This window comes from Phaethon aethereus (assembly GCF_964289735.1).
Source record: "Phaethon aethereus genome assembly, chromosome: 3".
NCBI classification, from domain to species: Eukaryota; Metazoa; Chordata; class Aves; order Phaethontiformes; family Phaethontidae; genus Phaethon; species Phaethon aethereus.
The window spans coordinates 66,827,137-66,849,534 of record NC_138576.1 but is presented as its reverse complement, the minus strand read 5'-3'; the positions used below and the strand labels follow the sequence as shown (position 1 = coordinate 66,849,534).

The 22,398-nt window shown below is 44.1% G+C and overlaps 1 protein-coding gene across 1 annotated transcript in view; it reads right to left on the bottom strand.

Annotated features, from left to right (window-relative positions):
• The window catches only part of ARFGEF3 (ARFGEF family member 3), a gene marked incomplete at both ends in the record, with an annotated part of 93,926 nt that extends 90,404 nt beyond the window's left edge, over positions 1 to 3,522 (bottom strand). Inside the window, 2 exons of the mRNA XM_081998395.1 lie at positions 2,247 to 2,298; positions 3,438 to 3,522. Coding sequence (XP_081854521.1) covers positions 2,247 to 2,298; positions 3,438 to 3,522 — 137 coding nt within the window. The remainder of the gene's footprint in view (positions 1 to 2,246; positions 2,299 to 3,437) is intronic.
• Positions 3,523 to 22,398: the final 18,876 nt, after the last annotated feature.

The following is a 22,398-nucleotide window of genomic DNA, read 5'->3' as shown; positions in this document are numbered from 1 at the left end:
TCCAGACCATATCCCCAGGCTCTGCTACTATACCCCAAAACATTGCTCCAGAAAGGGTGAATGGCAGATTCAAAGTGGATGAGCAGCCAGGGGCTGATCTGTGTTACAGCAGATGATGCAACCTGCACCTGATCAAGATGAAAGCAGGAAAGGGGCATGGTCAGGATTTTCCACACTGCATGCATCTTGGCTGTATTTCTGGTCATTGCCACTGCTCTATTATCAAGGCTGTTCTTTTACAGTCTTGGGAACCAAGCCGTCACAGTGCTGCTGTTTAACAAATAGCAAGCAAAGATGAACCTTTGTCTAATTTGCACTGGTACATCACGCAGGTGAACTCCAGCCCAAGATGTGGCCCAGTATGCTGAGCTGGAGCCTGGCAGTAGCTTGTTAGCAGAGAATGAAGAGTAAGCTCAGAGTACTGCTGACAGCAACATCTCCCACACTGTCTGAGGTTGTGTGATGTGACAGAACCATACCAAGGACCCCAGACCAAAGCTTTTATTCAAATTCTCTAGTGCAGCCTTCATTTTGTAAAACATCCAAAAATATTGAGTGCATTGTTACTGACAAGTCTAACATTAAGAGCTTATTTCATCATAGCAACACTTGTGAAGGTATTAGCTTTATTTAAAAAGATTAGGATTTACAGTGGGGAAAAAAAACCAACTAAACAAATACAACACTAAGAACCTTGGGGGAAGAAGAAAAAAAGGTAGGCATATCCATAAAGAGGCAGTAGGCAAGTGGAAAAGGAAAAAACATGGTAACAGCCGGCTAACTAATTCATAAGGAATGAGAATAGTACTTAGAAACAGGGATACCATACACTGTATTGAAGATGAAGGGTGACAAATGGGAAGATGAAAAGCCAAGTTTTCTCCAACTAAAGTGCCAAGTAAACACAATCTAATTTTAATGGAGCTACTGGGAATTATTCATCCAGCTGTCCTCAGCTGCCCAACGTGTGTTGGAAATGCATGTGTCTGGCACTGGTCATGTCAGACCTGTGCTACATCCATTCCCCATTGACTTGAGGTCCCTCGTGGACTGTAGCTGATGCGAGTTTAGAGCAGCAAAAGAACTGCTCTTATTCCTTTCCTATTTGGTGACTGCTCTGGAATAACTAGCTCTTCAACCCCTAATTTTCCTTGCACAAAGCTGCACCAAGCATATCTGAAAGGAGCAGTGAGGAGTAATGAGGCGGTAAAAACACTCTCAGGAGAGTAATGTTGTGGTAGACAAGTGTCACTTCTGTCAGCAGCTAACAGTGGGTATCCAGGACTACAGACAGGCCAAATTCATAGTAACATTCCTCCATACTCTTTTATAAACTCAATCACGTCTGACTAAAGTACTTCTGAATAAGAAGTGGTACCTTTGCACCTGATAGACATCAATCAATTTCTTGCGTGGATTTGCTGAGCTGCTTTTTGAATCCATGGAAGCTTTTAGCATCCATTACATTCTATAACAAGGCATTTCATTTCACATCTTAACTATAAACTGTGTGAAGTAGTATCCTCCTGTTTTGAACAGCGCACTTGCTAGTTTGTTTTGATGCTTCCTAGTGGTTCTGTCAGAAGGGACAGTGAATAATTTGTGAATAATTTGAAAGTAAATACTTTCTCCATAGCAATCAGAATTTCCAAAATGAGATCTTCAATAGCTCTACAAATAGGGCACTGCTATCCGTCCGTTTTATAGGTGTATAAAGTGAGGCAGGAAGAAGGGAGAAGGCTTACTCAAGATAATCTAGCAGGCAAAAGGAGGAAGTAGGCATAAAGACTGTATTATTTTAGTTCCTACCCACTGTCCTAGCTATAGGATGATATAACTTTTCAGTTTCTAGAATATTTATTTTCAGTAAACAAAAACTGATCTAGATTTAAAAGCAAACAAGCACACTGAGAAGACTGAGAACCATCACCACTTGTACTGAAGGCTGTAATTTTAGAAGAAACACTCTTTAGATCATGAGACAGCCCTTCTTTCTAACCAAGTATCACCATTATACATACCCCTGCCCATTTTTACATGTTTCCTTACATTTCATTCATGGCTAGACGCCAAGGGCTCATCAGCAAAATCATCCACTACTGCAAGCCTAGAGATGTGTATCTACAAACTAAAGAAATCACGTAGATTCATCCCCCTCCTCTGTCTACTTCACTTCGAATCCAAATTTTTACTTCAATTGTACAAATACTCACAACTCCACAGGATTCAATATTAAATGTTCTTACCTTAGCTGATATGGAAGTATCTTGATAGCAGCATCAGGAGAATCCAAGGTTTCTGTATAACCAAAGGAAACAAATAGGGCTTTTAAAAGAAACTTTTGAATTCAACCACAGTGATACATCTGGCTATAATCTCTGATCCAATGATCCAAAGTTTTGTAGCCACTCCAGCTAACAGAACAACAATCACTGCTGCTCCAAGTGTCACAAGATTTGCATCAACTTATCAGGACACTGGGTGCCCAATGCAAAGGCACTGAGTACCATCTTTTCCTCTGTGAACTCCCTTTCACGTATCAGCACTTCAGCAGCACATATACTGAAACTGTAACAGTGTAGAGGATATTAGCATGGCTGCTGTGCAAGGATAACACACAATTAATGAAGCAACACATGGAAGCTGAAAGGCCAGTAATAAGACAGCAACAGGTATGAACTACCACAGATTGCTGTAACTACACATGGATGAAGAATAAAAATGTAAAGTAATTTTAAGTATCACAGTTACGCTGATGTAAGTTAAGGGTCCTGATGACTAGTACTCCAGGTAGTTAGCGTCAAAAGCACTGGAAGTCACAGCCAATCTCTGAAAATGGGTGCATGCTGAAATGCACGTAAGCTCATACTCTTTTAAAAGAGGAACTCATTTTATTGATCATTATTTCCATTATACAGCAAGGACATGGAATCCAGTCCAAAAAATACAGCTTTTAAAATAGATGCCCAAACAGAAGCCAGCAGTGAAAACTGTACTGGAAGGTTTTTTACGATGATTTGGGGTGGGAGGGGGCTTTTAGAGAACAGACACACCCCCCAGCATACACAGACACTGATAGCTACCGATACCCGTATCTGCCTTGCAAGACCTCCGAAGCAGACCCGGGTGGCGCGGGACTCGGATGCTCCCCGGGACTGCCGGCAGGTGCCACAGCCCCTTCCAGAAGCGCGGAGCTCCCGGGCATTTTGAACCGCCCGAGGCGCTCCGCGCCCTCCCAGCCCGCCGGAGGCTCATCGGCCAGCGCGGACACAAGTTTGTTGAGGTCTCCTTGCCCGCACCGCCACAAAACCTCTCCATCGGACGCTCCTGCCCGGCACAGCGATGGGCAGGGCCGGGCTCCGCTCCGTTCCCCCGCGGGCAGCCGCGGCCGCGGCGGGGTCAGCCCGGCGCCGCTGCCCGTGCCCGACGCCCCTTACCGATGGCCCAGGTGCAGCTCTCCTTGATGGCCCTGTGCTTGCTCCCTGACGCCTCCTTCTGCAGCTTTCGCAGGATTTCTTCCATCTTGCCGCCCCCGGGATCCTCGCGTGGCCGCAGGGCAGAGAGCAGGAGGCGAGGAGGAGGAGGAGGGTAGGGCGTTGCGGGCCGCAAAGCGGTGCCGGGGCTGCCCCCGCCGCGGCCGTACCTACGCGGGGACGGTGCGCGGCACCCCGCTGCCGCCCCGCCGCCGCTGATGAATCACGCCGAGCTCCATGGCAGGGACACGTCAGTTGTTGCCGCTGCAGAGTCCCTCCTCCTCCCCCTCCTCTCCCACCCCGGGCAGGCCCCGGTGGCGCAGCCGGGCTGGGGCCGGGCCTGGCCCCGCCCGCCGCAGGCACAGCCCCGAGGCTGCGGCTTCCTCCTGCTCCGGGAACGCGGGGGAGTCCCCTCCCGGCGCTGGGGGGAGAGGCGGCGGCAGCTCTCCGGGGGAAGCGGAGCTCTCCCCCCCGCTCTCCGGGGAAGCGGAGCGAGGACGGCGCCACCGGACCCGGACCCCGCGGCGGCAGCCGCCCCCGGGGGAGGAACACGGCGCGGGCAGGCGGCGGGCGGGCGGGCTGCGGCCTGGCCGGTTGCCATGGCGACCGGCGGCCTGGGCGGCGAGTGCCGGCAGCCCCCGCCTGGCCCCAGAAAGCGGGAAGGGTAGGCTTGGTGCCTGCCTGCGGCTGAGGTTCAGCGGTTCCAGCCGGTGAACTCGCGGGGTCGGGCGGCGTGCCCGCGGCCGGGAGACGCTTTCTGGGCTTTGCGGGGCTCAGGTGGGAGCCTGCTCCGGGGTCCGTCCAGCCTCCCCACCGCCCCGCTGCTGAGCGCGGCCTGGGCGTGCAGGGATGGGTTCCTGTCCCCCAGCCCCACCATCCCGGCGCTCCTCTCCCGGCAGCCCTGCCGCAGGACAGCCCTTCTCTCCGCGTCCTGCAGAGCCACACAGGGAGTCAGGCCTGCACACCAACGTGTGTGCAGGTGCTGGTCATCTTCTGAAATCAGTGGGATCAGATAAACGGCAGTGTGCCCTGCAGGATCTACACCCTTCCCAGCTAGTGTGTGCTGAAGGTCAAGGCCCAACCTATTTGCCTGTGCCTTGAGAAGCATGCACATCCCTCTGTGTTCCCAGCAAGCCAGCCCCCAGGAGAGAGAACAGCCACTCCACTAGCTTAGGCCTTCCTCCTCACACCCCAAAGGCTTTCTACCCGGCAAAACTCCTGCCTTCTTCAGTTTGTTGTTTCCCTACCTTATCTCTAGCATAGGCTACTTGCCCTTTGCGACTGCTTCAGTTAATGTTAATTGAATAGTTCAACATCATTGTCTTGTTACAGAATATCTCTCAAAAGATACAAGAGGACAAACACCATACCAAAAGAAAAAGGCAACAGATAAGAAAGGCAGTCCAGGTACCAGCTGGCAGTATTAGCGGTTATGTCTCCTACTGCTAATTGGAAGAGTACCAATAGTGAATTACCAGACAGAATATTGGCACCTGGTGAATCAGCGATAGCATTTCCCATAGGATATTGGGCTTTCAAAGGCTGTCCCTTATCCAAATACTTACAAGGGCTGATCCTGCTTCTGTTCGGAAGTATAATGAATGCATAATCCATAGTTGCATTTTAAGGCCAGTGTGTAAAACTCATGTCTGAAGAAAAGGATTTAGAATGATGCCAGAAAGGTTTGGAGGTGGATAGGGAATGCCTAGAGCTACAATACTAAGGATTTAAAAAAAAAACCACAACAAACCTCTAAAGAAAATATCATTAAGCTTCAGATTCCAGTGTGTAAAACCAACCTCTAAGAAACTGGAAGCAGTTCCCCAAAGTTTCTTATTTCTGACCATGCTCTACCACCTTCCTTGGAATGAAAACCTGGTAATAGCTAGTGGCCAGGGTTGTCAGTGAACCATGATGCTGTAAGTCAAGGCTCAAGTTGAAGTGATGATGAATTGTTCCCCACCTATGTGCTTCCTCTTTATTCTGTGATGTGCTCAGTGGAAATGAGCATGGGGGTCAGTTTTTGTCTTTTCAAGTCTTTGATTATTTTTCCTGGGGGGAACAAGAAAAAGAACTGTGTTGGTGTTTGAGGTATTTTTATTATAGAAACAATCATTTGGACCTGTGGAACGCCAGAAGATAAATATGTATCTATTCATAGTAAAAAATTAATTGCTTATTTTCACTGATGAAACTGAATTAATTTTGAATTTTAGATTATTTTCTAGCTATATGTATCATAAACTCACTAGTTAATTTCTCTGCGGTCTCTACAGGAAGCCCTTTGCAACTGTAATCTTCACCAGAGTTACAGTGTTTTCATAGCTGCTGATGTCACTGAATCAAGACTTGCATTTATTTGTGTTTCACTCACTGTCCTATGTCTTCAGGCAAAATGGATTCTGTGCTGCTAAACACTTTTTCCCAGTAGTTAGTCAGCAGAGTGAAACAGAGGTCATGTTCAGGCTCTCTAGATCATCTTAAGGTCTGCCTATAAGATTATGCGGCTGGAAAAAGAAGTAAGCCATGATGAATCTTCCTGAGCAAATGTATGTCAGACTACCATGAGTCACCTTGCTCATATTTTTCATGTGAGGCACTCCATCTCCAAATGAACAGCTCAAGCCTTGTCCAGCTGGAAGTCAGAAGGATCCTATGCAGATCTGGTATCGGATGCAGTGGTTATATATCACTAAGATGCAGTGGCAGATACGCAGCGTGCTTTTGTGACTCTCACCTGGCAGTACTACTGATCTTTTGCATTACGTGAATGCAGATTATATCCCAGGATATATCCACGGCTATGAACACTGCCAAGAAGTGTGTAAAGCAAAGCCAAGCTACTCAAGATACCCCGAGTAATAGACTTGTGTTAGTACAATTCTCTGTCTTGGCTAGTAAGCAGAGGTAAGGAGCAGCATGTGCTTGCCTTCAGAGATCTCCATGCTTCTATGGCTCTGGTCTTTCCAGTAGCCAAGGAAGGCAACACGGTGCTAGTTTAAGTCTTTTCCCATAGCATATTGCCATATTGCCCATGCACACACCTGCCTGTCCCTCTAGTCTTTGAGATCCTAAAAAAGAACTAAATGCACAGTGGAAAAATATGAGACAAAGGCATGTTAGAATGTGAGATAATCACATATATTTGCTATTGGTCATATTACTCATGTGTTACCTGTGTTTTGGTCATTTTAACAATACGCTTGGTCAGCATCTCCTTGTACACTGCAGATCCTGGATAGTGTGGACCAAAGAGATGGGCTTTTTTAATAACAACAAACTAAGAAATGCCCTCTAATGACAGGAAAAACACCTGATTCCATAGTTCGAAGATGGTGCTTAGCCAGATTTTTCAAAATTACTCTTTTCCTGGAAGTACCCCCATGACTGGACTGACCAGACTTGCCAAAGAAGCTTGGGCTCAGTTTTCCTCAGGAAGCAGGAGCTGTGAATAAAACTAGCATATATTAAGTGCTGTCTGTTCAACATAACCTTACATTGTTTATTCTGTAAAGAGCAGTTGAAGCAAAAGTAAAGTCTTGAGATCCATGCCAAGACAGAAATAAGACACAAGACTCTCTGGCCCTATTGACACGTTCTACTTTCTGCAAAGACAGAGGAAAAGCAAAAATCCCCTTAACTGTCTTCAGTCTACCATAATCTTTTTACATCCCAGTGGAATTGCAAATGCAATTGAAGAGGGTATCAGGAACACAGAACAGCTATTCTGGGTCAGATCAAGGCCCTTTTCACCAGGTAGTTTATTTGTGACAAAAATTAGTTGGAGATTCTTAAAAAAAGGGTAGAAAGAGTATAGTGACCCTTCCTGTGGTAAACTCTCCCAGTTTCTGTTAATTTGCAGACTACGTACTTCCTGAGACAGTGGTTTTGTCTTTATGTATTCTGTAGTACCTGACAGATTTTTCTTCTGTGAATGTATCTAACTCCTTTTGAACTTTTTTATTTGGATCTTCAAAGCCATCCTCTGGCAGAAGTCCCACAGCTGAGTTGCACACAAACTTAAGAAAATACTTTTTCATACAGTTTTAGCTTCTTTTTGCTTAGGTTTTTGATACCACCTAAGCTTTTGTACTGTGAGAAACACTGCATAAGTTTTCCCTATTCACCTTCTCCCCACCATTCGTGATTCCTTATGCACTGAGTGTGTCTTCCCACAGCTGCTTTTATTCCAGTCTACAGTGGACTATTCTATTTAATCTTCACATATGAACTTTGGTCATACTGATTGTCCTTCTCTGTACCATTTCCAGTTCTGCTGTATCCTGAAATAGGAGAGTTTGGTAAGAAGAGTGAATAAATAGGAAAAGGCAACATGAAGATTTGAACTATAAAAGCTATCTTTCTTCCATCAGACTTTCAAGGGGAAAGGAAATTACAAGTAACTGTGGAGTTAAACTTGATATCACAAGAGTTCCAAGTTGGCCAGACAGCTAAACTTCAGAGGACTCGTGTCCCACCTTTCTTCCTGTAATCCAGAGGATTCCCATAGTCTTACTCCATAGAAAGAGAGTTTCAAAGTGTAACAGCAGTACATTCAAAGGCTTGAATACAAGAGTCAGGGTTGTACCACCTGGCCATCATATATTTGGAATATGCAAAAAGGGCAAAACCAAACTCTATCAAGCTGTGTCTAGAACAAGACTGAACTTACAACATGTCATATAGCTGTATGAAATGGAGGTCACTCAAGTTTACAAATGCATTATACATATTTGGGGCCATAAACTGCTTTGAAATCTGTTGTGGCCTTTGACTGAGAAAAAGATGTCTCTCATTATGAGGAAACAAGGACATCATGGCATCTACAGCTGTCATATGCTTGTGATGCAAAGTCAGGAAAGGTCAGCAAGACCTAACTACATCTCTGCTGGCTGGGAAATGGGTTGTGATTTACATACCCTGTTTGGTGTTAAGCATGTAAATAAATCAGTTGAAGTACTAGAAGTGTTCCTAGAAAAGCTGAAATTGTGTAAGTTATATGCTCTTTTTAAAACAGATAAATAGATTTTCATGCCACTATTTCAAATTTTAATGTATGGCTCCTCTGTGACAGATCCCTACATTTGTTAAGTATAGTGCAAAGGGACAGGTTAAGCAGAAGTTTATTTAATAGTGTTGATTAGCAGATTCTGTTCTGCCACAGATAGATGAATCTGAAATTAATTCCCTGGTTTCAGGGGAATATTGTCAGTCTTACAATGCAGTAGTGGCAAAATTAAAGTCAGAGCCTTCTTTTTATGCATTCATATAATATTCACATATAAAGACTAAACATGAGAAAATTTCTTCCTTTTCTTCTCTATGCTGCCCTCAAACTCTCCAAGATGCGGTTTGACTCTGTTAGTCAATGGTGCTTATTTAGCCAACTTTAAAACCAACTTAGAAAATTCAGAAGATAAAATGTTCTGAATTAAGGGAGCAAGTTAGCTCCAGAACACAGTTTTGTTCTTGTTTAGTATGCTTTTTTCTCCACAATAATAAGTGAGAGCTTATTTCAAGGACAGTAAGACCCAGATTTCAAAAGCTCTTCCAAAGGGTATAAGGATCTGTTACTCGCCATATGATCTTGTTCCTGCAGACACTACTTCTCATCATCTCAAAGGCAGAGCATGTTCAATACTTCCAACATGAATTAGGAGACTATAAATTACTTACACATCTCTCTCTGCCGTCTGACTGGGCACAGGACCGAGTTCCTGAATTTGACACTTAAATTGCAAATTAACAGTAAAGTTGACCTGTAAGTAGACCTGTGGTATAGTCACATGCTTGGAGGCTTTCTTGGAATGTTCTTCAAGAGAGCAGGTTGCTATAAACTAACCAATGAACTTGCACATTGAGTGATGCCCTTTTGTATTTCATTACCAGTATTAATCAATGTGAAATCAATGCTCAGAATGTTATTGGCATATGCTTTCTGGAGGTATAATCAGAGGAAATACAGCATTCAGCTTCCAACTTGCTAAGAGTAGACAGTAATTGCCTGTAAGTCATGATCTGAAAATCCAATGCTAAGTGGATATTGAACCACACAAAAGCCCTTACTACAGCAATAGCCTTGCAGGCTTCAGGGAGGGCACTGTTATCCAAATCTTTTTTTAAGGCTTTTGGAAATTGCTCTTACATTAAATGGAAAATCTAGCAGAAAGACACAGTGTTTCCCAACACGTATTTTGAAAAGGGATTTCAAAGAATGTCATTACGGAGTTCTGCGTTTGGCTTTCAGTAGCTTCCGGATCAAATATACTCAGTCTATAAATGAAAAAACTTGGGGAAAAGGGTATCTAATAACCAACGCTAGAGGTTCATCTGGTTTCTAGTAGTCAAACTGTATTCCTTGCTATCTGCAGTATACTGTAGGGTAAGCAGAAAGAAAAAAAGATGAAAATGTTTGGGAGATTATTAGAATGATGGTTCTTTAAAGAACAATGGCTATTTATAGGGATACAGTGTGAATGTATTTCGTTGGCTTGATCTTAAACATACCCAGCAGAAGCCTTGCTTTCAGTATTACTGTAAGCCTCACTGATTTCAGCGGTACATGATTGGACCTATGCAACTGTTTTCCCTCGCGTTTTATTGCCACAATTGCAACCAGCAGAACTGTCTGATTTCAGGTCTCACTGATATGAAAAGAGAGGGGCTTTTCTACTGTAGCCCTTTACTTTTCAATGTGCTCTCTCTCCTTTGATTTTTAAGAGCTTAGGTTGCTGCACTGTAGCTGCAATGGTTTGCTTTTTTTTTTTGTTGTTTTCTGGGCCTGTAAGGAATAGGGAAATAGGAATAATAAGAAGCCAGACCACTGGACTGAAGAGGGTTGTTCTTTTATTGGAGGATAGGGTATCTTTTTACCTTTTGAGGTACTTAATTTCTCTGAATAATTTTGTGTATATGGCATATTTTACGAAAAGACATTAGAACTTAACACAGAAGTTCTGTGTAAAATTTAAACACCAATGAATGTTCAGACATATACAATAACATTTGACATTTAGCTTAAATTAAAGATTTTCTAAATTAATATTGCTATGATTTCCTGACAGCTAGTTTACAAGAGGTGATGACTCTGTTGTCATTTCTTTTTCATCTGTCTCTGCTATTCTGTCTCATACATTCTCATGTTTAGTTGGAATGTACATACAAAAGCACAACTATTAGAAGAACATGAAGGTGCAGCCTGTGCATTGTGGTAAAGTCTAGATGCTCATCCAGCTTCATGCCTCCTCACAGTCCCAGGCTCCTTGTGCACGCTGCCAGTTCTGCCCTAGCTCCTCTGTCTGTCACCACATCTCCCCTCTTTCTGCAGGTGCTTTCAGCTATTCTCATTGCCTTCCTGTCCCGTACTTCTTGCCAGGCCAGCTAGCCTTGTACGAGCATCAGCCTGCCTTGCCCGTTGCCAACGCCTAACCTCAGTCAGCCCTTCTGTCTATGGCTATTTTCTTTTTAAAAAAAATGAAATCTATCCCTTCGTAGATCTTTAGAGTTAGATGACATATTCCTGTATGTAGGACAGTTCTAGTCTGAATTAACTTAGAGTAACTTGGAATGAGCAATGTGTTACTGCAGTACTCTGTTTAGGACATGAGTAACCAGTTTATGTCTAGGTTGGGCACTGCTAAGTTACAGGGACACCATTATGATACAAGACAAGCAAGTCTGCTTGCTCTCAGCTCCTGCGTCCCACGCTAATGACTGCCTACAGGTGTGTGGGTCTACAAATACAGGAAAGCTTGGTTTGAGTGCCTTGCAGTATAGAGTATTAGCATATAATTATAAAAACACTCTTCAGAGATTTTAGCTGATAAAAACTAGTGACCTTACAGAACATGTGTAGACTGATTTTCTGAAATTTGGACAGATTTGGACAAGTTTTCAACAATGCAGCAAAAAGCATAACCCTGATACATAAGACACTCATACATTTTGATTTAATTCTTCATGACAGCACATAAGGACAGTACATCTTCTCAAAGAAAGGTTATCAGATTGTATTAACATTGGCAAAACATTATTTTCTCTCTTTTGTCTGGAAATAGAGAAACTAATCTGATCAAAATGCAAAGCAATGACCCCTGCTCTGAGCCAGATGGAAGATTTCAGCCCCAGTTAGTATTTGGCAAAATGAGTGAAAATGAGATTGTACTGTGGCAGTTGCCAGGTAACCTTAAGGTAGTCTCAGCTATAATGCCAGCCAACTTTGTAAATTACATATATATTACAGATGCAATATTTATTTCATGCAGTCATATGTCATTAGTAATGAGAATACTGATCATTTAATTTACTGTGCCTTTTCTGATCTGTGTGGAAAATGAAAACATCATCTCCTTAAATACCAAGGGTCTAACTTAAATAAATTCTTCATCTGGGAACAAGTTAGTTCAAAAGCTGCTCATGTCAAGGGTAAGCTGCTCTTTATGGTGCAGAAGAACAGAGCATCATTGACTCACCAACAAATAGCGATGTAGATAACAGGACAAGAGGAGTCAGTTGTGTTGCCTAAAGATATATAAATACAACGTATATGAAATATAAATAATTGTCTCTTTTTTAAATTAAGCTCTGAAGTTCCATTTGTTTCTGGTTAGCCTTGTGCAAAATGTTGTAAACTAGTTTACTATTACTGACCACTGAACAAAGACACACCTTCCTGCAGCAAGGGTCAATCATTGCTATAGGATTTCCCTTCAGAAGTAGGAGCAAGTCCTGTAGCTACCACAGTCCTCCCAACAACACAAGTTAACATACCTCACATATTTCATGCAGTTGCCAGATGCTTCAGTGTATGTGCATGCACTCTACCCTCTGTGGAGGGCAGCAGCAATTCCTGTGGTCTCTGCCTTCATTCACAAAGACTGTTGCTGTAAACAGAGGTTAGCCACTGTAGGTATTTGGAAGACTGTGAACTGACAGAGGTCCTTCAAAGTCACAGAAGATGGCCCAGTGGAGTTACACCAGCAGAAGAGGTAGGCCTGTAGTTTTTTATGCTGAAGCATATATATACACACCACAATTTAGAGTCTCTAGTTTAATAATCCAAACAGAAAATCAAATGTCTGAATGCTAATTAAATTTTATTAACTTAATTAACTTAAAAGAGAAATTCAAAGAATAGATATACCGCTTGTTAATCTTTTCGTGAATGATCTTTCCCTGTTATGTTCACAATGAATCCAGTTCTACAGGAATTTGCATTCCACAGATGAATACAACACATTAGATTATAATTTCATTTCTTAAGGGAAAACCCTTAAATGGGCATTACAGTGATTTATGATATGTTGTATGGATGGTTCAGGTCTTTTGTCTTTGTGCTTAACAACGCAGCAAGAATACCATACAACAAGCTGCACGTCAATACGAGGATTTATCACTGAGTGCAAAATGTAAGCTTCTCACGGATGATGCATCTTTACTGACACCTGTGTGTGCTGAATCTCATCATTTTTCCCCTTTCCTAATTATTTGCCCCATTAATCTATTTCCCTCAATGCTTTCTGAAGGTTGTTCTCTAGCAAACTAGCTGCACAGATTTCCCAAATTCTCACATGGCCAGAAAACCACAATCTTCACATTTCTGTTTGTTTAACTTTTTCCTTGTTGAACATGGCACTGGGACATATTTTCAGTGAATGCCTTCTGTGCTTCTCAGATATCTCACAGCCTTACTATGGTGTTCAGTTACCTACAAAAGCCATTTATTGCCTCACGCATTCCTCCACTATGGGCATTAAATTTAAATTTAAATAATTTACACCCCTTTGTGACTTACTGCCTGAGCTGCAAACAGTACAAAAAATATGTAAGGACAGTCTTTACATAAAGTTCACATAATTTTATGTAAGTACAGTTGAACCCTCTTGTGGAGTCAGATTTACTTCAAGAAAACTCCAGCTCAGCAGGAAATTTACTGCATCGTGTGTGAACTGTTTTCCTTGTAATTTGTGTCTGAATCATGAGAAAGAACATCTTCAGTGCAAGCTGCATTGCTGGCGGAGCCTATACAGGCAGTTAAATCACTTTTATCTCCTTGATGCTCTTGTGATTTGTTCTTTTTGTTTGGTTGGAGTTGTTTTCCATTTACAATCGGGGGCAGAGCAGATGGCAAAGGCTTAGCTTGATGTAACATGTCCACAAAATAAGCAAAGCTGTCAGTGAGCCTTCTCTCTAGCAGGCCTATTCCACTTTCAGAAGGATTTTTCTTCTACTGGAATGAGCCTCAAAAAAATATGACTTTAGGAAGGAGCCAGTAGCTCTATGAACAGCAAAAATTAATGGTTCTGTGGTTCTCTGTGAGCTCACTGTAGAGCTTCTCCCTTAGGGGAGGAAGGTGGTTGTTTGGGATTCTCTCTTCAAAAAGGCAATGTGTTTTGATGAAACTCATAGGAATTCCTCAGTTTTGCTACTTCCGCTCTTCTGTCATTAAAAGGTGTTTGGGGGAAGAAGGGAGTGTCAAGGAAGCTGGCAAAGTCATAGAGCCATCAGCACTGTATGTGTTCATAGCTTGATAGAGCCATTCACATCAGTAAGTGCAGTCTCATTAAGTTCTTCTCATCAAGTTCCAAAAGAAAAAAAAAACTTAGACTTTTGCTCCCATAGGGTTTGAGTTAATTCCTAAATATATTCTGAAGTTGTAGCTTCAGAAGCTGTTTCTGCTGTTATTTCTGCTGCCAGGAGTGCCCAGCGTGTGCCAACATATACAACCCTCTACAGATAGACAGTAAAAACAGGCTTTACCCCAAAACGCTATCTAAACAGAAAACACAGGTAAAACGAGCTTTAATTTTGCTGATTTCTTAGCTAAAGAAAGGATGACATGGACTGCTTAAATGATTTACCCAAGGCCATGCACAAAGTGAGCTATGTCTGAGGCAGAGCTGTGAACAGAAAATTTCTCCTGAGCCACAGTTCAGCGCATCAAGCACAGTTCATCCTTCCTTTTCAGAGTACTTCCATGCAGCAGCATATTATTCAAAGTTGCTGACAAGTCTGAATAGCTCTTTTTCTAACAAATGAAGGAGTGGCTGTTGGCAAAAGGTAATAATAGCACTGGGCAGCAAAGATTATAACTGCCTGTGCCATGCATTGTATTATACATTTTATCTTTAAATGCTCCCTTAGAGAAGCACAAACAAGAACACAAAGCAAGCTGAAGTCTGACACCTGCCTGTAATTTATAATACTCATTATATTTTTGGGACAGCCATCTCTTGGCAAGGTACATTCTTTTATTTATAGGCAGGGGCTGCTCATGATCTGCATGCTAATGCATTCGCATCTGCAAAGCCTATAAATTAGCCTCCAGCTCATTATGGCAATGCCATTGTCCTATTTGCCAGTATGTAATCTGATCCCAAATGTTTCAGATGTCCACAAAATAAAACCAGCCTGAGGGAACAGCTTCACGGCTGCAGTATGAGCACACAAAAAAATAATCTCCTCCCCCCACCGCCAAAGAAAATAACTTAAAATGACTGGAGGAGAGGAAACCACTAAGTGTTTCAAAAAGATGAGCCCAAAAGCCTAACACTCGAGGAACTGGAAAGCTGTTGCTATGTTTTGAAGTGCTTATGCCCGTTCAGCCAAAAGAATGAATTTATAGCAGCTTTTTAATGGGCTCCCAATAAAAGTATCTTCATAGAAGATTAAGTCGCTTGGCTGTGCATCCTGATTGTGTCCTAATGTGTCATACATGAACACTCGTGGTATTATTACTGTTTAAATTCTGGTTGTGCCTAGCTATCTGAAACAGACACTGAGGTCCTTTTCTTTGGTCGGCCTTATAAAGGCAGTCCCTATTTTCAGGTAGTCAAGATTATGTCAAGATTTTGCCCTTTCATTAAGTTGGCAAAAAGAAGAAACGCAGCACAGGCAAACCAGGCTCATACCCTCTTCCATCCAGATGTGCGGATGCCTCCCAGGTTAAGTCACTGCCAAAGTTAACCAGGTGGTACAAGATTGCTGGGCCCACAAGTTCAGCTTGTGAAATCTCTGCAGGCTCAACTTTGCTACTGTGGGCAGGGTGAAGAGGACTCTCCACCAACCTCAGATAAACACTGGCTCACTCTTGTAACTTCCATCTGGTTACCCTTAACTGTGCTGAGACACATAGACATACGCATCCTTAAAAAAGAGAAAATTAAACCTTTACAACCCCAAACCCTACCAACACCATTGGAAAGATCTTAAACAGGGTGACAGATGCTGTCAGTAAGCTCTCACCCACCACCTAGACTTGCTTCTGCATCACCCTACTGCTTGCATCCTCTAGCCTTTTCATCTCTTCCTCCCAACCTCTCCACCTACTCTTCCCTGGCTGTAGAGTCCTCAGAAACCTCCCTTTTTTGCTGCTATAGGTAAATGACAGTAAATGAGAAGAAGGCCTGAAACAGGAGATCTTCAGCTGAGGCTTCAGGGTGGGAAAGGGCAAAGCACAGGTCATTGCACAAGTGTGATGTTGGATTCTGGATCCAGATGTACCTGCATGTGGTTTATTGAATTTCTATATTGACTTCTGGTTGATAATAATAGCTGGTTATTTATTTGTTTACCTGTAACTCTCTTGTTTATCAAAGTAGGTGGGAGAGGAGCACAAAGCAGGGCTCTGCATGAGTCATAAGCCAGAAAAAGCTCTGCTGAGAGAATACAGCTCACACTGCTCTGCAGCGTAGCCTGGGTGATAAGCATCAGTGTTGCTGTTGTCTCCATGTTGTCGGTCTCATATTACTATGAATTACAAGATTCACTATGATGTATTCAAATGGGGCTGTAGGTAGGGATAGGTGGCGACTTCCTAATTTCATTTTCTTATATTTGTCTTTTTCATACTACCGACAGAAAGAGAAAATGCAGCATAAAGGAAAATAGCTACTTGTTTAGAACAAACATAGAAATATAGAAAAAAAGGTGTTACTTCTAAATCCAGGGGTTTGACCTCAATTCTGTTCAACTGTACTTTTGATCTTGCAAAGAATTGCACAAGGCTAGATCCAGCTATAGGGCCCAGGGCGGGTTTATACATCTCTGCTGCTTATCCCACTACACGAGTGGACAGTGCCCATGTGTGAGCCACAGCCCTGTCACCCTCTGTCACCCCTGCAACTGGCAGATAGCTGGCAGATCTTTCTTTTAAATATAGGACAGTCCCAGTGAAGTCTGTGGGACCTTCCTACCTAGGAGCTGGGCATAGAGTGAGAGAACCAGAGGGCCTGGTGTTCTCACTGAAATCTGCGGTTCAAGCACGTGTTTAAAGGCAGCCTTCCTGCCCACATTAGGGGCGAGGCTGCTCGGTGCTGAGTCTGCCATGAACTTCTCACAGAAGGGCCCTGGAGCAGTCCCTGCTGGATGAGGACCACTGGCCGCATCCACACTGGCGCTGGCAGCGAGCACTGATCTGGGTACCTCTCCTCCTCACATCTGCCTCACCTGGAAGCTGAAGACCATTTGAGGCTGCTGAGGTGCCAGGCATATGAGGTCCTGCATGTCCCACAGAGAGCGGGCAAGCTCTGTCTCTGCCTGGAGCTGCCCTTGTAGGCTGAATCTCTGCACGGGCACTGCATATCACCCATCGGGCTCCTCCAGCCCTACAGCAGACTGTGCCAACAGACTCTGAGTAGTTGCAAGAAATGCCAGTATTTGAGTAGTTTATTGATGCTTCCCATATTTATTGTGTTTCTTCTTTTCCCAGCAGAATGGAGTATGGGGTACACTGGATGTTGCTGTTTAGATACTGCACCGAAAAATATAACATCAATGCCTGGACAGAGCTGGTTCCTATCCCATTTCTAACTGCATTCACTTTCCAAACATGGCATAATCTCCTTTAATATGTGTGGGAACAAAAATCTTGGTAGCATTTTTGTTCAGATCACCTGTGATAAAGCCTCCTCTTTCCTCTGCCTATAGTGCTTTTCTTTAAACTTTTGCTGATCCTATATTTTGTACCTAGTCCCTTCATGCTTTGTACTACAGAGATCCAAGGAATTACTTCGTCAGAAATGGTAGCAAATAAAAGCACGCAAAGGCTAGAAGCAGGCGTGCTGTAAAGACAGCTTAAAAACATACATTTTCCTCTGTGTGTATTTAACAGTTTCCATCTTTGCCATATGTTCTTTCCCTCATCAATTTGCCTTTTAGATTGTTCTTTAACACTTGCCTATTTTCTTGCTTCTGCAACAGAAGGGAAGTTGATCTTTCATTTGTTCCGCAAATATTCCTTATTGTCCCAGGTTTTATTACCCCATCTGTTATTGTGTGATCAATTGAAGTCTCTCGTGATCTCACTTTTCTAACTGATCACACTGTACCACAGGTTATATTTCAATTTAATTGCTATCTACTGTATGATGTGTAAACTAGAAAGAGGGCAGCAAAAAGATGAGGATATTTTTCCCCTGCCTATCATTCCTGTCTTTCTGTGTAAGCACATATCTTCAGTGATAGTGTTTAAACTAAATCCCTCATCTCCACTCTTCTACACGAATCTGATGCTTCCATCTCAGTGATTACTACTTTAAAGCACAAAAGTATATACAGAATAAGCTCACCAACACTTGAGGGAAATGGATAGGTACTGTCACACTTCATGAGCTGAAGCAACACTTCCCTGCAGCACCCTTGCCAAAATGGAAACTTCTCCCCCCAAGCACAGTGTTTCCCTGTTCTACCTCCTCCATCTCCCAGCCTCTTCCTACTCCTCTCAACACTTACTCTTGGTCATGCATGGCTGTGTTAACTCTGCCTGTGTGTGTAGTTTTAAAATGACTTTTTCTCCCATTTTTTAATGCATTTACGGACACTGCAAAGTCCTCTTTCATCTTCCTGCACGCAGCTCTGTCTATCACAGCAAGGTGCTCAAGAAAACATGCTTTTAAAATGAGAGGCACAGTACTGTTTCTGCAAGGGGAAGCTAACCCCGTAAGTGTGATCAAGCTGATTTGAAGAAGGATGGAAATTTCTCCTATCTGTCCAGCACTGTGGGAGAGAAGACTCAGCATTAAAACTATTTATAACTATTGCTTTTCATAATAATAGAGCAAAGTGGGTCATTGCTGGGGAGGAACATGGAAGCAGCTCCTGCTGTAACAAGGCTTGGGAGAGATTGTGTAAGAATCAGCACCCCCGATTTGCCCCTGAAAATAATGACTCAAACCATTGACGTTCATGCACGCTGCATGAGTCCAGTGTCACGTCCACATACGCTGCTAATTTGGTGTTATGATCCCTCATTCGAGACCAGACTATCTCTTAGAAATCAGGCCTCGGCGGAATGAGCTATTGAGTCATTTATAAAAGCTAAACGGGGTCTTTAATGTGGAGCTGTGCAATGGAATGTACCCTGCCTGCTTCTGGATGTGCAGGTGGAGATTAAATTTATCCCAAAAGCTCCTGATGCCGTTGCTGGGAACCAAGACATTGTTTTACAAGAGCTACCTGTGCTGAGGCTGGAAAGGACAAATAAGGTGATGGTCTTCTGCAGCGCTGTGTGGGCAGGTTTGAGATGTGCATAGCTTTACAGAGGGGAAGGAGGAACTGAGATGGGAAGCACGAACTGAGGCAAATATTGGTGGACAGGAAAGCTTCTGTATATCTGTCAAGCCAGTTTTTCCTCAGGATATTTGAATGAAAAACTCCTAGATTTTACTCTTTCCTCAAAAATACTGAGTAAAAAAAAATAATTTAAAAAAATCTCAGTGCTAAGAAGGGACAGCAGGACAGCAGCTTCCAGCTCCCTAAAAGAACTCGTACCCACAGATGGAAGGAAGTGCCAAACTCCCACTGGAAGGCATAAACCCGTGCGTCTCTACCTTACGCACGTCTGTGGTGCGGGTCTCTGGGTGGGGGCTGACCCCATAGACTGGGTGACCCTCCATCATCAGTGGGGAGGAAACCAGACATTTCTCTTCACCTCAGCCCTCAGTCTAAAACAGCTGAGTGAGAGGGATTCCACTTTGGGATCCTGGCCTGCCGTTTCGGGGAGCCAAGCGCTGAAGCGCCGGCCGCTGCGGGAGCAGAACCCGGGAGAGCTGACTCTCTGCCCACGAAAGGGCCCCGCCGAGCTTCCCGAGCTGCTCGGGAGGCTCCGCCGTGCCAGGCCGAGGGTCCCGGGGCGCGACAAGCCCCTTCGCGGGGAGGCGATTTTGGCGGGGGGGCCCCCGCTGCCCTCGCGGGTCACGTCCCCCGGTTTAGCGGTGTTTCCTGCCCCCTGCTGGTAAGGCCTTGCCGCTGGCCGCGGCCCGCCCCCGCGGCGCGCCCCCGCGCCCCCCGCGCCCCCGCGCCCGGACACCTGCAGCGTCGACCCCCAAACCTCCAGGCTACTCGCTGCGTAAGCAGCCGGTACGGAGTATGTATTGTGGCTGGAGAGCTGCCCGGCGGAAAAGGACTTGGGGGTGCTGGTCAACAGCCGGCTGAACATGAGCCGGCAGTGTGCCCAGGTAGCCAAGAAGGCCAACAGCGTCCTGGCCTGTATCAGGAATAGTGTGGCCAGCAGGAGTAGGGAAGTGATCGTGCCCCTGTACTCGGCACTGGTGAGGCCGCACCTTGAATCCTGTGTTCAGTTTTGGGCCCCTCACTACAAGAAGGAAGTTGAGGTGCTGGAGCATGTCCAGAGAAGGGCAACGAAGCTGGTGAGGGGTCTGGAGCACAAGTCTTATGAGGTGTAGCTGAGGGAACTGGGGTTGTTCAGTCTGGAGAAGAGGAGGCTGAGGGGAGACCTCATCGCTCTCTACAACTACCTGAAAGGAGGTTGTAGTGAGGTGCGTGTTGGTCTCTTCTCCCAAGTAACTAGCAATAGGACAAGAGGAAATGGCCTCAAATTGCGCCAGGGGAGGTTTAGATTGGATATTCGGAAAAATTTCTTTATGGAGAGAGTGGTCAAACATTGGAACACGCTGCCCATGGAGGTGGTGGAGTAACCATCACTGGAGGTGTTCAAAAAACGTGTAGACGTGGCACTTCAGGACATGGTTTATTGGGCATGGTGGTGTTGGGTTGGTGGTTGGACTTGATGATCCTAAAGGTCTTTCCCAACCTTAATGATTCTGTGATTCTATGTTACGCATCCCATGCTCTCTTAAAAATGTTGTCATCCTAGGAGAAATCTCAGCTCTCAAGAAGAGTTTCAAATCTGATGCCCATGCTCAGAATGGTATGAAAAGCTAACAGCATTCCTGCAGGTTAGAGTTACAACAATTGCACTTCCAGCTTTGTATCTGAAATGCACAAATAGGATATTTTCAAAAACACACCTTCTCTCAACTTACTCCATGTGAATACACAATTTGGAATAAATATAAGCACGCAGCTCTGCAAGAATTAGTAAGTCTTCCTCGTACTTCTGAGTAAATACAAGTTGATGTTTAAAAGAAATCAAGGCCAAAAAAACAGTGAAAACCTCCAGACCCTCCTGCATAAGTATACACTATACCTTGGGTTTTCTTGGAGGGGTGGTTCAAAAAGAAATATTAGTGAGTCTAGGAGATAATGTTCACATGCTGCACCAAGCTCCCATTCCTGCAGGAATAGTTTCAGGGTTAGCTAGGCAACTGCTAGCACTTTGGTACCACTCTTTAACATCATGTACAAAGATTGTCAGTTTGCAGCCTTGGAAAGGGACTTATGGACAAAACCAAAATTAATACAGAGGTCAAGGATGACACAGTTCTTTATTTGATGCTTTCCTTTCTTTACATTTTGAAAACACAAAGAGAATAAGGTAAAAGAGGAAAAGTTGCAGCAACAGGTCTGTAGACCTTAATTGTCTGAAGACCCTGGATATTGTGTGGGCATGATCTAAGTGAGCCTGAGGTCTCTGGGAGCTGTGGGGTAAAACCCCAGCCACCAGCAATTGTGCCATTTCCTTCAATAGAGACGGGTTTTCATCCAGTGCAACTCTGGGACAATACAGAGGCCTCTGCACAACCCAAGTGTAGGAGACTGGAGTTGCTGAGTTAGTGAGCTGATATGCACCTTGATGACTACCTATGTGGCAATCATAGGCACAGTGTCCACAGAAGGAGAAGGGCTCCTTACCATCCTTTTATTTCTAAGATTTTAGGTCATCTCAGGCTGATGGAGTCACATAAGGTGTCTCTTGCTGGAATGAGAAAGGGTTAGTCACCCCTCTGCGGGCCATGCTGATGTCCTAGTATTTTCACAAGGCGTTTGAAGAAGGCTCAACAGCACATCAATTGCACAGAGCCAGCTTATTTCAGCTGTGCCAGCCCCATATGAGTCTCTAATGTAAGCTGAGTTCAACCAAGGGCTACTGACAAGAGCTGGTCAGAAAAATTTCTTTGTTTTAAACTCAGATAATGGCAGCTTTTCGGCACACTTGAGGAAATTGAAGTTTGATTGGGAAATACTGCTGGAGCGGTTGTTGCGGGTTATTCCAAGTGCCTCCCATCCCCATCCTGTTTTATGGGTTGAATGACTACCTTGTTTTGGTGATGCTAATTAGGTAATATGGCTGTGATGCCTGAAGAGAGATTAAGTAGAATTAGGGCACTTGGACATGGAGGAAAGTGAGCATAAGACGCTGCTGAAGGACAACACCCATGAATTATGAAATAATTGGATTTACAATAGGTATTCAGTTTGTGGACATTGCTTGTTTCTTAATGGTTTTAGCTGAGAGGTAAATAAGGCTAGAAAAGATAAATTGAGGCTAGAAAAATATATTCAGATCAAATGGAAAAAGGAAAGGAACCCCAGCCCTAAGGGGACCCCCACCCTGCCCGATGGCTGCTGGCTGCAGGGTGGAGGGGTGCCCTTGGCACTATGCTGCCCACCATGTCCCCCACCAAAATGCGCTCTTGGGAACCAGCCTGCAGATTCCCACTGGCCCATCTCAAAGCCGTCCCCGTGAGAGCCCAGCTGTGCCTGTCTGGGCTGGGGCTGATCCCTG